The 21295-nt window shown below is 40.1% G+C and overlaps 1 protein-coding gene across 1 annotated transcript in view; it reads left to right on the top strand.

Annotated features, from left to right (window-relative positions):
• PRSS56 (serine protease 56) overlaps positions 1–20929 on the top strand; it is a 60525-nt gene extending 39596 nt beyond the window's left edge. The window contains exons 11-18 of the mRNA XM_066606284.1: positions 1912–2100; positions 4809–4970; positions 11095–11194; positions 14246–14414; positions 15556–15673; positions 15862–15939; positions 17233–17339; positions 20199–20929. Coding sequence (XP_066462381.1) covers positions 1912–2100; positions 4809–4970; positions 11095–11194; positions 14246–14414; positions 15556–15673; positions 15862–15939; positions 17233–17339; positions 20199–20372 — 1097 coding nt within the window. The 3' untranslated portion in view covers positions 20373–20929. The remainder of the gene's footprint in view (positions 1–1911; positions 2101–4808; positions 4971–11094; positions 11195–14245; positions 14415–15555; positions 15674–15861; positions 15940–17232; positions 17340–20198) is intronic.
• Positions 20930–21295: the final 366 nt, after the last annotated feature.

Here is a 21295-nt window from a genome sequence, read left to right as displayed (position 1 = left end):
GGGGAGGCTGGAAGAGCCCAGGAGCAGGAACTGAGCTCCCGCCCCCTCTCTGCCTCCTCTCCGCCCCTCTGCACTATTTGCAATGAGAGGAGGTGGAACGGGGGCGGGGCTAAGTTCCGGGAATTAGCCCCGTTCCGCCTCTCCCCATTGCAAATAGTGCAGAGGGGTGGAGAGGAGGCAGAGAGGGGGCGGGAGCTGAGTTTCTGCTCCTGGGCTCTTCCAGCCTCCCCCCCTGCACATGAGGACAACGTATATCGGCTCGGCGTGAAAACCGAGCTGATATACGTTCGTGTGAACGCACCCTTAGGCCTTTTTCACATGAGTGTTTTATCACAACTATTTTGCCATGATAAAACGCCAACCGAAAACCACCACCGTCTGAAGCAGTGGATTCCAATGCATTCATTCAGAAGGCCGTTTTTTAACCGTGTCAAAACATCGCAGCTGCGATAATAGGACATTGCGAACGAATACGCCAGCCAAGGTTTTGCCCTATCTTTCGGCTGCAATCAGCTGGCGGCTCCCATGGGTTTATATGGGAGCTGCCGGCAAAGGGACGGGCAGGGAGTTTAGCAGCGGCTAGCACTGGTAAACCATGTCAATAGAAGCCATGCTGGGCATTTATGCTGGCCGAAGGAATTCGGGGCTGTGGCATCTATATGTTGCAACTGGCTGTGTGAATTGGCGAGAAAACGCGAGATTTAGCTGCGACATGGTTGTGGCTTTTTCTCATTCATGCATTTTTTGGACGCAATGCATTTCCTGCATCTTCAGTCCTGTGGTACCAACAGTTTGCTGTATTGTGTTGCATGGCCCTGTGTGAAAGGACCTTCAGGCAGAAAAATACTATCTCTTCCCCTGGAGCACCAGACAATGACAGTGCATTACACTGACTGTCTATTTATTTCAATGACTGCTATGTAATGAAGAATAACTTGACCACATCTATCACCAACAGCAACTGATAATGACAGGGTCTCCAACATGGTGGTTGAGATGGTACTGTTGTCTCAGGACTGGGCTAAACACTAAATGGGTTGTCTATGAAAACCCATTTTCATACACCCTATTATGAGTTAATACAAGGCGTCCTCTGCTCCGAATCCTCCTCTATAGGCCACACTGTAGAGCAGTTCCAGCTGTCCAGCACTCTGCAGCGCTTGTCCTGTTCTGTTTTATACAGACATCCTATTGATATGAGTTGGCACTATATAGTGCCTCATTTTCCCCATGGTGCAGCTACGGGGAATTTGAAGACTCACTGCCATACTGCCCTACAAATTACAAATGATAGTTTGGAGTCTCAGCAAGAGGACACTTCTCTGCCGGACTACCGTAAGTTAATAATATGCTTGGCTACTGGAAGTGACGGTGGAGAGAAATATTCTTTTTTGCTTGTTGTTATTTTCCTGGAGGCCCCAATAGGAGTTGAGGTCCCTAAGCAATTGCTAAGTTTGCTATCTCCTAAACCTGGACCTTATTATAACAATAGTTACGCTGTAATAAAGATGACTCAGATTTTGTTTGGCCAGAGAGAAGGTCACAGCACAAACATGGGCAGGTATTCTACTCAACTGGAGTTATTGTTTATGGCTAGAGGAGCAGAAGTCACAACTTGCAGAGGATTACCAGTTTGCAGATAATTAAGTTTCTTACATCTACATAAAGATATCGACAAATGGTGCCATAAAATATTTATGCCGCCAATCTACAATTTCTCTACTTTGTAAATTATCATTTATTAGTCATTTTGCATTCTGTACTATACATATCTAGACACTTTGGTTTTGTCTGTGCAACTTTGACATAGAACAAGATAAAAATATATGTTTGTCAAGTTAAACCCCTACAATACATATGCCATCAGTTTATCTTGAATCCCATCAGTAAGAAATAGTTTTTCTTTCACAGAATCCACTCCAAGTCGAGAGCCTTCATGCTTTGAGCTGGGAGCAATGACAGATACTCAGCAAAATAACCCAAAATCAGAAATCAACCCCCTGTGTTCCTTCTACAAACAGTCCTGTCCAACTCCCCTCAGCCCCGGGGCCTGTACACGTTTAGCAGAGGAGAAGTGCAGGCAGAAACAGAGAAGATGCGGTGAGTGATTATGTAAATTACATTGAATCATCTTATATTAAGCCGTTCACAGTCATTTCATGCTAATTAAAAGTCCTTTGCAGTAAATGATTTCTAACAATTCATCAGTACAAAGATCAATGAAGATTTTTTATTTAAAAAACTTTTGAAAAGTTTCATATCAAAAAGTTACTTGGGGTATCCAGTTATTAATAAAGAGATCGACAGCTTTAAACAATTCCTCTTTGTTAGAAAGATCTGTGGGGAAATTTGACAGAAAGTGCACAGTTCTTATCGAAATCTATGGGCTATCAGTGTAATGCATGGGTGTACTGGAGCTAGATCCTCTGGAGAAGTGAAATTCTTCTTTCATGTCTTTGGAGAGTTTTCTTACGTTTTTTAAGCTAGGGCTTTTTCTCTAGCCACTCTTCCATAAAGCCCCACTCTGTGGAGTATAGGGATCCTATGGCCAGATACTTCCATTTCCACTGTGGCTCTTTGGAGCTCCTTTAGAAATATCATTGCTGCCTTTGTTGACTCTCTGATGAATGCTCTCCATGCCCGGTCTGTGAGTTTTGGTGGACAGCCTTCTCTTGTGAGGTTTGTAGTTGTGCTGTATTCTTTCCATTTCGCTTGAATGGATTCAGTGGTGTTCCACGGAATGTTCAAAGTTTGTGATATTTTTTTATAACCCAACCCTGATCCACAACTTTCTCTCTGACCTGTTAGGAGAGCTCCTTGGGCTTAACTTTGCTTTCTTAGTGGTTTACTGTAAAAATGTGGACTAATTTGTCAGATCTATTATATAAAATGTAATCTTTAATCCATCTTAATTCCAAGTAAAGAAAAAAAAGGGAAAAACACCAAACAGGTAAATACTTTTGCAAGTCACTGTATCAGCATAGACTTATTAAAGAGCTTAATTTGTGTAGCCTGGAGGAAAGAAGGGAAAGGGGAAACATGATCAAAATCTTTAAATATGCTAAAGGTTCAGTACAGAGGCGTAACTTGAAAATCCGGGGCCCCAATGCAAAATCTGTAACAGAGCCCCCCAACTATAATGCTTTATACATACTACTAGGCTTCCTATATGGAAAAGAGAGGCCTTATGGGCCCGGGTGCAACCGCATCCACTGCATCCACTATAGTTACGCCCATGGTTTAGTATAAAAAGCGTTCAACAGAGGAGTGTTTTAATAAGAAACTAAACACTACAACAAGGAGGCGCAATCCGAGATTAGTTGGAGAAGATCGGAAGCAATGTCAGAAAATATTTTACTGAAAGAGCAGTAAATGCTTGGCAGATGTAGTTGGTCAAGATCAACAATAAATGAATTCAAGCATGACTGGAATAGGCATAGATACATCCTACTAGAGAGATAAAAAGGAAATAATATGTCGAAAGGGCAGACTAGATGGACCATGTGGTCTTTTGCTGCTGTCAATCTTCTGTAATACATAGATTGTGTTTTTGACAGTAATCTGTGTTTCCATGGTCATAAAGCGTAGCATTTGAGAATTTCTTATGCAGGGCAATGTATGTGTTACATTAAGAGTATTTTGCATTTAACAACTGCATATTTGTCATTTACTTATAGACACTATGGTTTGTAAAGATAATTATAGCATTTACCAGGTTGGGGTAAATCTTAGAAATTGCACCTTGCTTGATAAATGCTTACCCTCATAATTTCAGATATTGCCTCAAATGACAGAAATTTCCCAAATTTCAGTTTCTCCAAAAAAATTGTAATTGTTCAGAATCAGAAACCTTCATATGTAGTTGTTCATTACACAATCAGGTGTACATTGTCACAATAACATAAATATATACAACACTGTTTCATTAAAGGAAATTGTGCCCATACAGCCTCTACAACCATTGGCTGAACGATAGTTCAGCCAACAGCTGTTTCCCCCGGCCCCCTATACACATGAATCTGATCCTTCTTTCCACCTACATCATCTGTCAGGTAAGAGTAGAGCAGCCCCCATACACATTAGAGAGTCATCCGGTCCCACTGTTTTCGGAGGGTTAGGATGATTAAGCACTAATGTGTGTTGGGTTTTTAAGTGTATGGGGGCTTTAATTTTAAGAGCACTATGGGGCAACTGTAGCTTGCAAAGAAAAAAAAAGCATCTTGTACAAAACCCAGAAGTAAAGCTAAAAGGAAACTATGGGAAAATATATTCATTTTTCCACAGAAATCTAGAGTCCTGTGGCAAGCCCTAGCTAGCAGGTCATATATATAGTCAAATGTTTTCTGCAATGCTTGCTTTTGCACCGAGTCCTATGGGATACACATGCTGTATTAATTCTGATGTGTTTGGCCTATATTATTCCTTGAGGTTAATTGTTACTTTCTAGAACTTTTACACCTGTAATATATGAGTGTAAGATCCTGTAGTCAGCAGAGTTACCGTGCGTGAGAATAGCAGCCATTATGAATAATTTAAGATAGCCCGGTTACAAGACACCAACTAAAAATATTGTGCTAATATAGGCTATAAATATTAATTTCATGACCGTATAAAAAGGGCTGAGTTCCTACTTAGTACAGCTGTTAGAGCTGACAGTTTCCCTGGGCTGAAATAAAACCAATCATTGAGTGAGTTAGTATCTGAGAAATGGTAGAAGTGCATAAGCGTGTAGGCTTTGTGTCTAATATTGGGCAATTGGCTTGTATCACATGAATGTTAACTGTAATTATTATTTGGAATTATTGCAGAGCTCCGCTCCTACCTCCAGATCCTGCTAAATTTGCTGCGTAAGGCAGAGGAGTTCTTGCGTAACAACATGGATTTATCATTCTTCACTCGGACTATCCCACAATTTATGGAAGATATGTACAGTGATATATTTTCCCACAGAACCCAAAGAGATCTTACAGGTATCTCACTTAGCAGACAATCTATGATATTATTAAAACAACTATTCAGTTGTGAGGACTTTTGCTTTGATTAGGACCTATACAGAGTGCGTTTGAGTCTTTTGCAGAGGTTTATGATGGGAAGATTTCCTGATATATACCTTCAATGGAAGATTTAATGTATGCCACTGTACAGTATTGTAATTGTCATTGATTCCAATTGTAAAAAAAAAATTATACCATATTGTGTGCTTTTTTTGTGGTTACCCTCTGTATGGTAAAGTGTAGTCTTCTGTGCTTTCCTGTACAGTAGGAAAGATGCTTTCTGACACATATCACTCTGCAAAGACCCAAATGTCACTTTTTGGCCTCTGTAAGGTGAATGGAGAATCTTTATTTGCTTAAAGGGGTTCTGTCACTAAAAAAAAATCTATACTCACCTATTCCTCCACTGTCAGTCTATTTACCTCATCTTCTCCCTGCCGGTCTTCTCCGGTCTCCTGCAGTCCCCCCAGGTCACCTCACCTCCAGCTGGCTGATTCTTCTGCTTCCTGTGACATAGCGTACATTTACAGGCAGTCTCCTTCCCACCCAGCAATGTACGCTACGTCACTAGGTCACAGCCTAGCAGGGAGTGCCGAGCTATTGCAGAGACTGCGCATGCCCACTCTGTCTGCAATAGATCAACATTCCTTCCTAGCCAGTAAACGCTATGTCACAGGGACATGACCTTCACTAACCTGCCAGAAGAAGAATGCAAGGAATGCAGGCTTTATAACAGGGAGAAGAGATTGTGGGGATGTGACCAGGACTGGAGAAGATCAGTGAGGAGAAGATGCGGTAAGGAGTCTGCCTGGGGAGGAATAGGTGAGTATAGAATTTTTTTTTTGTTTTCAATGACAAAACCCCTTAAATGTTAAAGACTGCATTATGGCTGCCTGTACCCCTGCAGTTAAGCAGAATTGAACTTTGACGATCATAGAGCCCTATGGGTATGTAAGTTCAGTTTAGTTGAACAGCTCTGCTATACAGATACTAAAATGCAAGCTGAAGCATTGCAGATTTGGTGCAGATTTCCGTCTTAGACCTTAAGACAATCCATTTACCCTTTTTTTTGCTTTGAGAACTCAACAAGTAGTTCTGGTTATCTTGTCTCTTTCCATTATGCTCCCATTTGACATTAGGGCAAGTGGTTGGTCTGAAGAAGGTCCTAAACCACAAAACTGTAACCTTTCTGGATTGCCTTGAAGAGACTGTCACTGTCTCTTTGCAGCCCGCAGTGATAGCAGCATAAGGTCCCTTTCACACGGGCGACAGTGATTTTGCCGGGAGAAAACACAGCAAAATCATGTCCTTGTTCCAGCGATTTTACAGCGATATCTCTGCTTTTATGTGAAAATAATATCGCATCATGGCTCCTGTCAATAAAATAATGCGTTAAATTTTAACGCACGCTTTTTTGGCGCAAAAGTCAATAGGAGTTTCTAATGTTAAAATCGCATTGCACGAAAATCGCAAGTTCATGCAATGCGATAAACAAGGAGGCTCTATAGGGAGTGGAAAAATAGCACATTGCAGAAAAACAAAACTTGCTCTGATTTTTATTTCTTGCAACATAGCATCTGTGAAAACATCGCTAATGTGAATTAACCCATTGGAAAGCATGGGTTTCATAAATATGCGTTTTGTAGCAATGTCGCACTGACGGAAAATCGCATGATTTTGTCGCTCGTGTGAAAGCGGCCTAAGGAAGTGTCTGCTCTTTGCATCAAATCAACCAGAATGACATTATTCGGAATAGTTCTGTGGTTTTTATAATTTAATGGGGAAAACTGCTTCTAGAAACTGTAAAAACATCTATTGCTGTTTTCATAAAACATTCCACAATTGCAGTTTCCCATTAAATTAATTATACAAATATTTCCTAGAACAGTTTAAAGGGGTTGTCCCGCGGCAGCAAGTGGGGCTATACACTTCTGTATGGCCATATTAATGCACTTTGTAATGTACATTGTGCATTAATTATGAGCCATACAGAAGTTATCAAAAGTTTTATACTTACCTGCTCCGTTGCTGGCGTCCTCGTCTCCATGGTGCCGACTAATTTTCGGCCTCCGATGGCCAAATTAGCCGCGCTTGCGCAGTCCGGGTCTTCTTCTTTTATGAATGGGATCGCTCGTGCAGGATGCCGGCTCCGTGTAGCTCCGCCCCGTCACGTGCCGATTCCAGCCAATCAGGAGGCTGGAATCGGCAATGGACCGCACAGAAGAGCTGCGGTCCACGGAGGGAGCAGACCCCGGCGGCCATCTTCAGCAGGTAAGTATGAAGACGCCGGACCGCCGGGATTCAGGTAAGCACTCTCCGGTTTGTTTTTTTAACCCCTGCATCGCGGTTGTCTCGCGCCGAACGGGGGGGGGGTTTAAAAAAAAACAAAAAACGTTTCGGCGCGGGACAACCCCTTTAACAAAAAAAAAAACAGAACTGCAGCAGAAAGTGCATGTACTAGCAGTGCTATCATTCTTCATTATGTGCTCGTAGATCAACATTGAGGCAGAATAAAAAGCAAAGTCTGCACCTGTCCTAATGTATTATATTGCTTATTTAATTTTCCTCCATCATAAAATCATTCTAAAATTCACTAACTATTCCTCACATGCCCAAATAACCCAACCTAACACCCAGGAGAAGATAATAGATGGATAGATAGATAATGTGTTTACCCAATAATAAGACCTACCCCAATAATAAGCCTTGCCCAGATTTTCAGAGGGGCAGTGGAGGCTTAAAATATAAGCTGTCCCCTGAAAATAAGCGCTAGCTACACTAGATTAAAAAATAGCAATACTTACCTATCCGGCGGCATCCCGGTCCCTCGCGCTGGTCTCTGGGGCTGTGGCAGGCTGTGGTGTCCTCCACGCTGACAGCATTCTCTTTCTAGTAACGGAGCTTTGAATACCCTGCCTCCAGCAAGCAAGTGATGCGATTGGATCACAAGCGCCATGGCTCAGCCAATCAGAGCCGGCACTCGATGAACCAATGGCTGTCAATGATGAACTGAATGGCTGTGAATGATCGCGCATCGGCTCTAATTGGCTGAGCCAGTGGCGCTCGTGATCCAATCAGAGCACTTGCTTGCTGGAGGCAGGATATTCAAAGTCCTGTTACCAGGAAGAGAATGCTGTCAGCGCGAAGGACATGGCAGCTTGCAGCAGCGCTGGTGGCCAGCGCGAGGCACTGGGACGCCGTTGGCTAGGTAAGTATAAGACACCCCCAAAAATAAGACACCGTGCCTCTTTTGGGGCAAAAATTAATACAAGACAGTGTCTTATTTTCAGGGAAACAAAGCAAATAGATAGATTGTCAGCCTTCTGGCTTTTTGCAAAGTTTTCAAAACAGATAAAACGTTAAATTACTTTCCTTTATTCTCAGTTTTGCTATTAAAATATCCTTTAGTGATGTCTGTATATGGTGATTGTCTGCTTTATATGTTTTTCACTTCAATAAAAAGATTTATGATAAATAATAAAATGTCCTTCGGTTAAACAAAACATTGCATAGATTTAGAGACTCTAGTACTATAGTTCAAATCTGTATATAAAAGAGGTAAATAGCCTAATAAGTGTAAACCCTGTTCTCAAGGAACAAAGCAGCTAGAGTAATATATACTGATCAGAAATAAAACAAGTGAGGATGAATAATACAAAAATAAAATAAATGCAAAATAGATACATAAGCGATCAAAAAGTACAACTATTGAATAGTATGCTGCAATGTAGTATACTAGTAATTGGTAGCATTTGTATTAGCTCCGTCTAGGGCCTGCATTGCAAAATTGGCTATTTTTCCTGTGTAAGCCAGAGAAACTGCAATGGGACTCAACAGACTTTACTGTAAGTCATTGGCTGCTGATGATATCCATGCAATGAATCTGACATTGTTGTGGTTTCAGTAATAACCAGAAATTACAGCACCGAATCTTCGTACAACCTTTGCTCATCTAACAGCCCATATGTAAACCATCAAACTTGTAATATATGTGCATTACATTTTTATTGTTTTAGCACTGAAAATTAAGTATGAAGTGCCTACCATTGGTGGCCTTCTTTCCAGCAGCTTTGTAATCCACTGCCTGTGGTTAGGCATTTGACTTCTTTAGTCATAGGGACATGGAGAAACTGTTACTTACTACAAGTAATAGAGGGGCAGGCATTCAGATGCTGCCTTGCAGGTCTTTGGAGCATGGCTGTACAAGGCAACATAGGGAAGACTGGGAAAGGAAGTCCAGGCTTAGGACCCCCACACCTGTAAGTGGATTGCAGACAGTAAAAAAAAGGAAAATCTACATGCAAATCTGAATTGCTAGAGCTTAAACTGGATGCAAACAGTATCAAAGCAGTGGCCAAAGAAGACCTGAGCTGCTTTAAAAATTTTTTTGAAAACTCAAGCATGCTTTAACCTCTTAACCTCACAGGTCGTAACTGGCTGCAGGGTACTTAACGCAACAGGACGTACACTTATGCCCTGGGGACAGCACGAAATCAGAAGAGATCCCGCGCAATACGGCAGCAGGAGCTGGCTGTCACCGATAGCCAGCCTCCTGCTGCAACAGCAGGGGTGCATCTGGACAGTGAGCCCCACAGTTAACTCCTTACACACTGCGATGTATGCAGATTGCGGCATCTTAAAGGTTCACAGAGGAAGGGGTCATCGGATCCCTGCGATGTAATTGTGGATGGTCGACAGGTTGCCATGGCAACATGACGCCAGCTACAGGTGTCCTGCTTTGCCATTGCCTATGATCGCTATTATAAGCGATAAGGCATTGCAGGACAGAAGTCCTGCAATGCTTTATCATAGCAGCTATGGTAAAAGTCCCCTACAGGGATATAAAAAGTGAAAAAAAAAAAAGTTAAAATAGTGTAAAAATAAAGAAAAATGTAAAAAATAACTTTTTACTCTATTAGTATAAAAAAAATTAAAATCCAACATATTTGTTATCGTATCTGTAACAACTCGTACAACAAATTGAACACACTTTTTATCCTGCACAGCCTCCCAAAAAACGCAATAAAAGTAATCAAAAAAGCCATATGTAACCCAAAATGGTACCAATAAAAATTATAGCTCGTCACCCCCCCCAAAAAAACAAGCCCTCACAGAGCTCCATCAATGGATAAATAAAAAAAAGTTATAGGACTTTGAATGCGGTGATTTAGAAACAAAAATCTCCCAAAAATTGGGTTTTATTGCGGAAAAGTGAAAAAACCTAAAAAAAAAATAAGAATTTTGGTATCGTTGTAATCGTACTGACCCACAAAAAAATGTATTGTGTCATTTATGCTGTACGATTAATGCCTACTATCATAAAAAAATTATTAAAAGTTTTACACTATAGTCTATGCACCCAAAAATGACACCAATAAAAACTACAGTTGGCAACGCAAAAAACAAGCCCTTATATGGCCGCGTCGACGGAAGAATAAAAAAGTTATAGCTTTTGTAAAGTGCAGATAAAAATGCCCCAAAACTTGTTGCATCCTTATGCCCAAAATGGGCCATGTCCTTGAGGGGTTAATCATATAAATGAACACATTTTTATACATTAAATAAATAAGATCAATTTCCGTTGCAGTAAAAATTATTTAATCTATAATAAAATAATCCTGAACATTTTTAGAATCTGGCATGTTCTTGTAGCACAAAAGTGCTATATGCAGTCATCTGGATTTCCAAGAAACCAGACACAGTAAATTATGGAAAAAACAATAATTTAAGATCTTGTCGTTCAGAGACTAACTACGCTGTCTTTAGCTTCATCTGTTTCATGCACAGACTTCAGAAGTGTTCCCTGGTCTGACTGCGAGTTTCCAGACCCGAGCATCATACATGCTTTGCGTTCGAGCCTGGAGAGCCGCAGTCAGGCCAGGACACACTTTTGATGCATAGAGATAAAGACAGTGTGGTTAGCAGCCTACACAAAATCTGTTACTATGATCCTTGTAACTCGTTATTTAATCTGTTCTTCTTTATTATTGTGCTGTAAGAAACTTTTCAGGTAAAAGTGCGTGAGCAATCTTCTCATCCCTAATATAGACACATAGGTTAATGACTGCCTCTTTATATGTTCTTGTGTTTTTTCTTAAAGAACAGAATCCAGTAATAGACACAATGGATAATGAGCACAAAGAAATCATCTCAGATGAAATGAACAGAACAGACACAAAAATTGGAAATTCTATTCACAGGTAAATGAATGTACTTGGTGATACTTTTTGTAGTGCCTGTGCCTTGTACGGCAGCTTACTAATCTAATGAATGGAACTAAGGCCTCGTTCACACAAGCATGGTTTTAGCGCAGAATAGGTCAAAGCTAACTGCACTAAAAATAGCATGAACAGGTGATTTCCAGTTATCAAGTCCTGAGCTTAATTAGTGGTGAAATTGCCCATTCACACGATCGGGAGCTGCGTGTTGCTGGAAATATGCACTACTGTTCGGAATTCCCTCGGTAGGTAAAAATCCTCCTAATGACTTCTAATGTCTAACCTACAGACACCTGTCTTCTTTTGGACGCAGCTAAACTCCCTCCCCCCTTCGCTTTTTGTCCTGCTCCCATAGGAGTCTATGGACACTCCGCGCATCAGGCACTAAAGATGGGTCAGGTCCTATCTTTCTCGCAGCACGGACCTTAGATGTGGACATTGTAGTCACACCTGTTCTATCTTTGGAAGGTGTGAGTTTTTTGCACGTTAAAATTTCTACATCTGAACGTTTCCATAGAAAACCATTGGTTCTATTAGACGCAATCTTTTCACGCGCCTATTCTGCGCTAAGACCACACTCATGTGAACAAGGCCTAAGTTGCAGTACCAGGCACAGCTGCTGCAAAACATATGAAGCTGTGCCTGGTAAACCATTAACTCCTTCAGTGTCGGTTTCTTACCCCCCTTTCAGAACCACCAGGGCACATTTTTTAAATGGGCCAATTATTTAATTTCAACGTATTTTTCAGTTGCGTTCCAAGAGCCATAACCTTTTCATTTTTCCATTGACACAGCCAAATGAGGGCTTGTTATTTGCGGGACAAGTTGTACTTTTTGATGGCATCATTTTTGGATATGTATAATGTATTGCATAACTTTTGTAAAAAAATTTGTAGAGAGATTGGGGAAAAAAAAGAAATTCTGCCATTTGTTTTTTGGATTTCATTTTTACGGTGTTCAGTGTGCAGAAAAAATAATGTGATAATGTTATTCTCTGAGTCAGCACGATTCCAGTGATACCAAGTTTATACAGTTTTTTATTTTTTGCTATTTTTGTACATTTTTAAAATATTTTTTTACTTAAAGGTTTGCTTGGAATGTGTCGCCACATTCCAAGAGCCGTATTAATTTTATTTTCCATTGGCAGAGCTCTAGAAGGCCTTGTATTTTGCAGGATGAGCTCTAGTCTTCATTTATCTAATTTTTGTAAACATGTAAAATTTTGATTAATTTTTATTCAATTTTTTCTCGGAGCAAGATTTTAAAAAAATCTGTAATTCTGACATGTTTTTTATTTTTCACTGCATTCTCTGAGCAGTATAAATAATATAATAAAGTATTTCAACAGGCCGGTACGATTATGCCAATACCAAATTGTAATAGTTTTTTTCTTTTTTGCAATTTTTTCACACTTAAAAAAAAAAAAAGATTTTTTTTTTCACTGCATTCAAAGCTGCTAGGGCATTTTGATTTTTTTTTTTATCAAAGGAGCTGTGTAAGGGTTTTTATTTTGCAGGAAGAGTTGTACTTTTTATTAGTACCATTTGTTTATCCGTGCAGCATTTTAAACACTTTCTATTCCGTTTTGTGTATGGTAAGATAGGCTATATTAGCTATTTTTACCACGTTTAAAAATCTTTCTTTTCCATGCCATGCAGCCTGCAGATTAAATAATGTACTAACTTCCTTCTCTGGGTCATTATGAATGCAGGGATACCACATGTGTAATTTTGTTTTTGATCTTTAATTTTTTACAAAGTAAAGGGAGAAAGGTGAGGTTTTGGCGGTTTTCTTTTTTTATAATTTTTTTACTATTTTCTTTAACTTTTGTTAAATTTTTGTCCCTATAGGGGACTTGCATAATACTTTTTTTTTATTCTTCTAATACTCTGCTATGCTGAGGCATAGCAAGGTATTAGACAGGCTATGACGCTTAGACAGCTATATTCAAGCCTCCGGGTGCTACAAAGACCCATCAGGACCCCCTGATCACATTGCATAGGGGTCCAATGGTGACAGAGGGAGCCCTCTCCCTCGGTCAGCCCTTTACATGTTGCGGTCCCACAGACCATGGCATGTAAAGGGTTAAACAGCAGAGATCGGAGGTTTTCTCCATTCTACGCTGTAAGAGCTGGTGCTCGGCTATCATCTGACAGCCCATCACCAGATCTTCCTGCCACGGGGAGTATAGGCCGGCTTCTGACAAGCCAATGGTCTCCGTGGCAATGTTTAAACAGTGCAGGAGTTCAAAAAAAGAAGCGGTAAGTTGCCGGCAGATCAGTTATATCTTCCTGTTTTGTTTTTTTAAGTCCTGCACTGGTTCTCTGTGGCACTGTGCAGGTGGTGTGTGTGCAAAACACAATGCCACAGCTTATGGCATTCTGCATGGAAAATGTCTGGGCTATATCACTATGGCCAGTGCGGCTAGTCCCGGAAAATTTCCGGGACTGCCACTGAAGGGGTTAAGAGAGCACAACACTTGCCCAAGTACCTTGGTCTCTTCAGTCAGCTGATCAGCAGGGATGCCGGAAGTTGGACCCTCACCGATCTAACACTGATGTTCTATTCTAAGGATAGTTCATCATTAATAAAGTCCCAGAAAACCCCTTTAATTGGAAACAGAATTATGTAATATTGATTAGTATTATTTAGATTACTATTTCATGATTAGATAGATAGATAGATGGATGGATATTGCAGTTAATTAAAGGGGTTGTTTCATCAAGACAACCTTATGTCATTAAGCCTCCCTTCTGCTATAAGCCATAACGGAGAGGAGCGGCTCCTGTTCTCTTAGTCTCAAACTGTCCTTGTACTACATGAGCAGCCATTCATCTGAATAGCTCTTACATAAGACTACCTTTTTACTGAGGCAGCAATATCTACCCCTGGCAATATCAGCTGTTTGCTACAAGTGGGACCACATTTTAAAAGGGACTGCCTCTGATAATACAACCCCTTTAATAAAGTTAGTCAAGAACCATGAATGCTCATTTAATATACTATCACTATAACATATCACTTTCCACCTAGAGAACTGCAAAATACATCATTTGAAGCACTGTTTCCAGACATTGGGCCCAAACTGGATGATTGGATTTCACTTCTTTATCATATGGTCAGTCCAGATTCTACAAACTTATTGCAGAAAAAACAAGCAGGAAAGGAGACTGAGAGTGCAGAAGAGCAGCTTTTCCTAGAGGTACCATAATACTAGTAATGATAATACTTTTAACTTTCTATATCTTCAATTACTATTACTGCACCCCTCCCAGCTAGGCAGGACAGGTATTACAACACAGTAGTTATGTGCAGTATTGGCAATGAAAATTTCAATATAAACACAATTAGTAATATAAACATTTTATTGAAACACCATTCGAGTTAGTTTATAGAATGTTGTTTCACACTGAAGAAGTTCATCCCAAGAGCCGCAATCTATTTGGCACAGAGTAGACTCAGCTGCTTACTTTAAGGAATCTCCCAGTTCTTCACTCTTGCAAGGAGGTATGGACTTTTTAGGTCAGAATCCCTAGTTGCCATCCCCAGAATAGTCACTGAATGGAACATAGTCTGGGGTCATGATATGGAGCAGAATAGGTCATGCTGTCGGGGCTCCGTCGCTTCTTCTCTCTGGCTCCCCGCAGTGTTCTTCAGCAGTTTCTTCTGAATGGCTGAGTGCTGCCTCTGATTGGTCAAAGCTCTCAGCGAATCAGAGGCAGCACTTCCAGGAGGGGATTTTTAAATCACTGTCACAGTGTTCAGTGATGAGGGGACTTTCATGGAGCACGGAGCTTCTACAAGCACAGCTGCTCCAGTAGCATGGAGCTTAGATCACTTGCATTTTGCACATCCATGCAGTGCATTTTTTTACGCACATAGGTGCGCAAAAAAAACAATTGCTTGTCTGACCAAGGCCTCATAAGTATAACTATTACACATTTTCACTTCTTGTTTTGTTTTCAGCTTCCTATTCAGACTCTTTAAGTCACAAGCTAGTATTAGTCTGTTATGTAACTTGGTAAAACAAAGCATATTTAATATTAAATGGATTACATTCATCCATTTGTGCCCATAGATTGATCATTAGTGGCTGGAGAGTGTAAGCATAACCTTAATGAATGGAGACAGCTCCCTCAATTCTACTGACCATGAAAAGTAGTTGCAAAAGTTAATTCTAGGGTCAATGCTTGTCATGTTAAATGTACAGTTCTCCTCAGCACTTTGAAACATTTTATTCCTCCCTGGTGTAACATGCCAGGCACAAATCACTTAGCAATTCTAGGCTTTCATAAAATAGCACATAAAGTCTAATCTACACTGATGTGTTCTTGACATTCCAGAAGAATGATGACGCAGTGGAAGAACTAAAGGAAAAAGGACATTTGGTTATTCACAACCTAAAGTCACAGCTCAGAAGTAACAGTATCCTCACAGATGACCCTTTGCTTCAAGACAAAGGTATGACTTTGCCCCGTATGACACCAAAGCATCACAGCACAGTCTTCAGCCTACACAGTGTAGTATGGGCAGCACTGGGCTGTACAGATATGTTTGTTACATTACTTGCACAATACAAAAGCCATTTCTTCTTAGTGGTGTGATACCGTTACTTCACTAAGATCTGTACATTTATGTCCATTCAACAGAAGGGATACCTGTTCATTCTCAACCACAGAAGAGAGACATCACAAGTGTCACTGGGGACACCAAAGAAAATGTCCAAGGTACTGTACTGATAAGTGTTATGCTGATTTTTAGTATACATTCCATACACTAATGCTAACCTCTTTTCACACTCACATTTTAAAAAAAATAGTAGTATAGTCAAAGAAACTGGACATTCTTAACCTGGGGTCTTTGACACCAAGGGATCTTTGGATAGACTTCAAGTAGTCAATATAAGGCCTCATGTCCATGGGTGGATCAGATTCCACATGCAGATTTCCGCAGCAAGAGCCCTTTGCGGGAGATCGCGGATGTAATGGTTTTTCAGCCCGGAAAAAAAATCCGCACCCCACCAGCTTTTTCAACACCTCCCTAATTGATTTTAACCTTCAAATCCGCAGTGCATCCGCAAATGGATTTTCGGATGCACTGCAGATCGTCCGTACACATTGACTTCTATTGAGCCCATCTGTATGGAATTTGCACTGAAATAGAGCATGCTGCGATTTGTTTTCTGCACCTAACGGTCCGCAAATTAAATCCGCAAGTTTAAATTCAGTTGCGAATGCCAGTGCTTCCCTATGGGCACTTTGAATTGTGGATCATCTGCGCAGCTGACCTGTGCGGATTCCGCAAATCAAATCCGCCTGTGAACATTGGGCCTAAATGTTACCATATTCAATACCATAGATATTCTCAGATCATACTATATTCAGAAAAAGGTTACATATCATATAGAAATGAAAGGCTGTGTTCGTATTTGCATTTGAGCCTCTGAAGCCTCGGTCACAAATTCCATCACATGCACAGTTATTCATCCTGTCAAACTGAGATAGACCACAATGACACCAATCAGATGCCATTATAAGTCAACGGGTTCCCTGAGCACCATGGTATGTCACACGAAAGATCCAGCACTGCATTGTGGTTTAAATTATTAGTCGAAACCGCAATGCAAATGTCAGAGCCTAAAAGAGAGTGCAATTCACAGTTGTTGGTCTTCTGTAAATACTTGACAGTGAGGCCTGGCATAGATTAGAAATCCAACATTGAAAAAAAGACTAGAATTTTTGAGATAGTCATGAAATAGTTTGTTACCATTAGTTCTGAAGTGCCACTTAGCCTTACAAACTGCTCACCAATGAAAGCAATAGTGTCTTGCTACACAGTTGCACCTGGTCTACAAATACAGTTACTTACCATCCAGCAGATGATGGAATGGTCAGCTATGAATGGGGATTGATGGGATACATATGGCAGGACTACTTTAAGTCTTTGGTTAGTTCTGAGAAGAGTAGGGCTGGTGTGATCTCTTCTTTTAACTTGACCCTTAAATGGTGTACTGTACACAGGTTGTTATCATTTGGCAGAAGCCATTAATGAAGTCCAGTCCATTAAAGAGAAGTACAAATGGATTCTACAGATTGCTGAGAGAGACCTGTCAATGAAGTTTCAAGAGGTGAGAACTCTAGTAAATCATAAAGTAATCTAACAAGCTACTAGCAATTGATTTCCTCAATGGAGGAAGTATATGGTAACAAGTACACCAATATTATACATTTGTAAGAGGACATAGTCCAAACCTGCCTTGACTGCTCTAATCATATAATATCATCATAAATACAACTGGGATTACAAGATTAAAATACATATTTATAGGCTTCAGCTTGCGATAACTTATGCCCATGGATTTCATTATTTGGCTAGATAAGGAGAACATTATTATTTGATTATTACTGTTGTTATTGCTAATTATTTTTACCTAAATTTTGACCTGTTTATCCTTTGTGACATGCAAGTACATCACGGAGGTGAAGATCAGGTATCAAGCAGGCTCGGGAGCTAAGCCTACTGCATACCTGGTGGGGCTAGATCTCTGAACAGCTGACGCATCCATGACAAACAGCCATGACCAGAGCTAGCTCCAATCTCGGTTGTTTGACAGCTAAAATGCACTGTCAATCCTGACTGCAGCATGTAAGTCATCAGAGGCGGGGGGCTTCCCCCTCCAACACCCCATAATGTGATCATGGGTGCTGATGGCAACCATGGTAGCCCTGTCCCTAGTAAAGAATCCTAGGGCTGCCCTGTTTGTAATCTAAAATAATTAAGCTTGTGGCGGCATATATGGTGCAAGTAAAAAATTTTTCTTTATTCCTCCATATTCATTAAATCTTAGTAAGCACTGTCTGCGGCAGGGCTTAATAGGTGAATGTCAAAAATACAATATACTGCAATACTGAAGTCCCTAAATGGACTATAAAATAAAATGGACCTGCCCATTTTCCTATTTTTCCCACATAACAATCTAAAGAATAAAAAATAAATTTAATTGGTATTGGCCGAATCTAAAAAAAAACTTGAACTAATTATTGCAGTATTTCTTCCCCACTGTGAACACTGTAAAAAATACATAATGCCATAATTGTAGTTTTTTATCACCCCATCTACTAATAAAGATTAAATAAAAGTGATCAAAAAGTTATATGTACCCAAAAATACACCTTGCAGAAAACAAATCTTCACACCACCTTTGATGGAAAAATAAAAAAGTTACACTCAAAATATGGTGACAAAAAGTCATTTTTTTTTTTTATAAACAGGTTTTTCTTTTTTTTTTTTAAGTATTCAGTATTCTGCATGAATAAACTCAGTAGTGTGTGCTGCACCAAAGAATAAAATGGGTCTGTATGCTGTTCGTGTGGAGTCTGTTTCTTTTAAAAAACGCTAATGTGCCAGAGGTCTAAGGCCCTTGATTTAGCAGACGTGAAAAACGCATGGCATACAAAAAAAACACTCACAGGCCAAATTCAGAAGACACGCAGAGCTGCACATGTATGGAAAAATGTCATTTTTTGGTGAATATAACACATATTTTTTTTTTTGCATGTGTGCACTTATGCTGCCTTCAAGCGAGCGATAAAATTGCGCAATTTTCGCTTGATGTGAGAGTGAATAAAAAAACTGAATTATGAAACCAATGATTTTCAATGGCTTCCTTCGCATTAGGGATGCTTTCACTGATGCGATGTTGCAAGAAAGAAAAATTACGGCATGCCCTATCTGTGCTTTGCGAGATATATATATATAATTTTTTTTTTTTTTTTAATCTACCACGTTTCCCTTTGGAGCCCCCTTTTTATCACATCACATTGCACAAACTTGCAATTTTCGTGTAATGCGTTTTTAACATTAGAGAGTCCTATTGACTATTACACAATTTTATCGCGGGCATCAATGCGACATTATTCTCAAGAAAAAGCATCACTGACGCTCAAAGATCACGGTAACAAGGACGTGATTTTGCCGCAATTTTCTCACCTTAGGCTAGTTTCACAAGGGCAATCATGATTTTGTCACGGGAAAATCGTGGCATGTGCTTTTTTTATACCGAAAGTCAATAGGACTTTCTAATGTTAAAAACACATCGCATTGTACGAAAATCACAAGTGAGAGAAATTGTAAACATTTGTTCTTTTCTGTTTATCACTTTCCATTAGACCTGCCATGTAACTACTGTTAGTTACCACTAGAGGGCAGAATTCTGTAAGGCTGTTAAAGGGTTCCTTAAATCACTTGGTTTGTAGGAAATATTCTAAACTATTTTACTGACTGCATTATATACAAGAGCTGATGTTACTGTGGTACAAAGAAGTAAAACTTTCTTCTGCTGCTGCCTAACTTTAAGCAAGTACACACATAATGACATTGGTTGACATAGTATGCCCAATATCAGTGTTCCCTAACTCTTGTCTTCTTGGACCCCCAACAGGTCATGTTTTCAGGATCTCCTATAGTAAGAACACCTGTGGTAATGTGTAATGAGGCACAGACAATAATTACATCACCTGTTAAATACTGAGGAAATCCTTAAAACATGACCTGTTGGGGGATTGGAGTTGGTAAGGGAGATTAAATAAAACCTCCACAGTGCCACCTATTGGAAGGCAGCATTCCTTCAAGCCAAAGTAAGACTCTTTATACAAGGCTTGTAACAGTGACTGGGAATTAAAAGCAAAGCTTGTATAAAGAGTCTGACTTTAGTTTGAAGGAATGCTAACTTCCAATAGGTGGCACTATGGAGGTTTTATTCCATCTCCCTTATTTGCATATTACCCAGAGGAGTGTGCATGGCCATTTGAGTCTCCTCACTGACCGTCTAGGTGCTCTCCCCAAGGAGAAAAGATAGCGTTTCTGACTGGAGTTGAGGAACACTGCCCCATAACGGCTTATTTTTTTAAATGAGGGAAGTGATAGAAATTGATATAAAAATGTATTTCAAAATATCTAGAGATCAATAATGTTTTACCTCTCACAGATCCTGGTGGACCTAGGCTCGAAAAATGGAAAAGGTTTGTACAAAGCTCGAGTTCGAGTGTGTGTAGCTGGAAAGTCTTCATCGTTTATCAGTCTGGTAGGTCTGGACAACACTTCCCTATACCGTAGTATGCCGGGACTCATTGCACTTTCGATGGACAGATTAAAAACTTAAGAAGCTGACTGCATCCTAAAATGACAGGGATGGATGCAATCACCATGATCAATACAGATGTGGCTGCGGAAACACACTTGTTTATTCAAGGAACTTAAAGGGAAGACTTGAGTGTCCTGCCACATTCCAATGCTAAAATGTAACCGACAAAGAGGCTACGATCAACAGCCGCACAAGACAGACAGCATCTTAATGACTTCTAGGACTTGCATTTAAAAGAAGTTGCGGGTTTTTCTTAAATTGAATTAACCAAACATTATCAGGTTATGACAACACTGACAAGTGCGGACCTGTTCATGAAGACACCAACGGGATCTATTCATTCATAGCTCCATGATGAATGAGAAGACTGGACCAAATCTACATTGTGTAATATATGAAATGCACTTCACTCACCAGTTTTATCATTGAGCACCGCGGCGTGGATGGAAATTCTGTATTTCCACCGCTTGTGACTTGTAAACAGCTGCCGGTTCTCGCCAAGAATTGTTTGCACAAGTTCTATAAAGAAGGGGCTTGAGTATACCAACAGTGATGGCACAGCCCTCCAAGTACTGACACCCAATCCTGGCTGCTGAACGTCTTGGAGATGTCAATTTCTGCTTGTCTTTTTTTATTTTGATGATCTTAAATTAAAAGAACAAACCATTTTAACTTTTGTTTTACTTGCAACATCAACGCAAAGTGTAGGATAGAAGACAATGCTGCCTGCGGCATATCTTCAAGCTTTAGTAGTGTAAGCCAATGAAATCTATCTGACAAAAGATGCCGCTTACACATGTCAGACCATTGCAGTTAGAGGCTAGTGGAGCAGATGCAGGTGGACACACTTACAATAGCACCGCAGCAATAGGAAGCACTGTACTAGTCTTGTGATAAGCACAAGCTGAATCGTAGAACTAAGTTATGTAAAAGTTTGGTAC

This window comes from Eleutherodactylus coqui, chromosome 1 (assembly GCF_035609145.1).
Source record: "Eleutherodactylus coqui strain aEleCoq1 chromosome 1, aEleCoq1.hap1, whole genome shotgun sequence".
NCBI classification, from domain to species: domain Eukaryota; kingdom Metazoa; phylum Chordata; class Amphibia; order Anura; family Eleutherodactylidae; genus Eleutherodactylus; species Eleutherodactylus coqui.
This window is presented reverse-complemented; position numbering and strand designations above follow the sequence as displayed.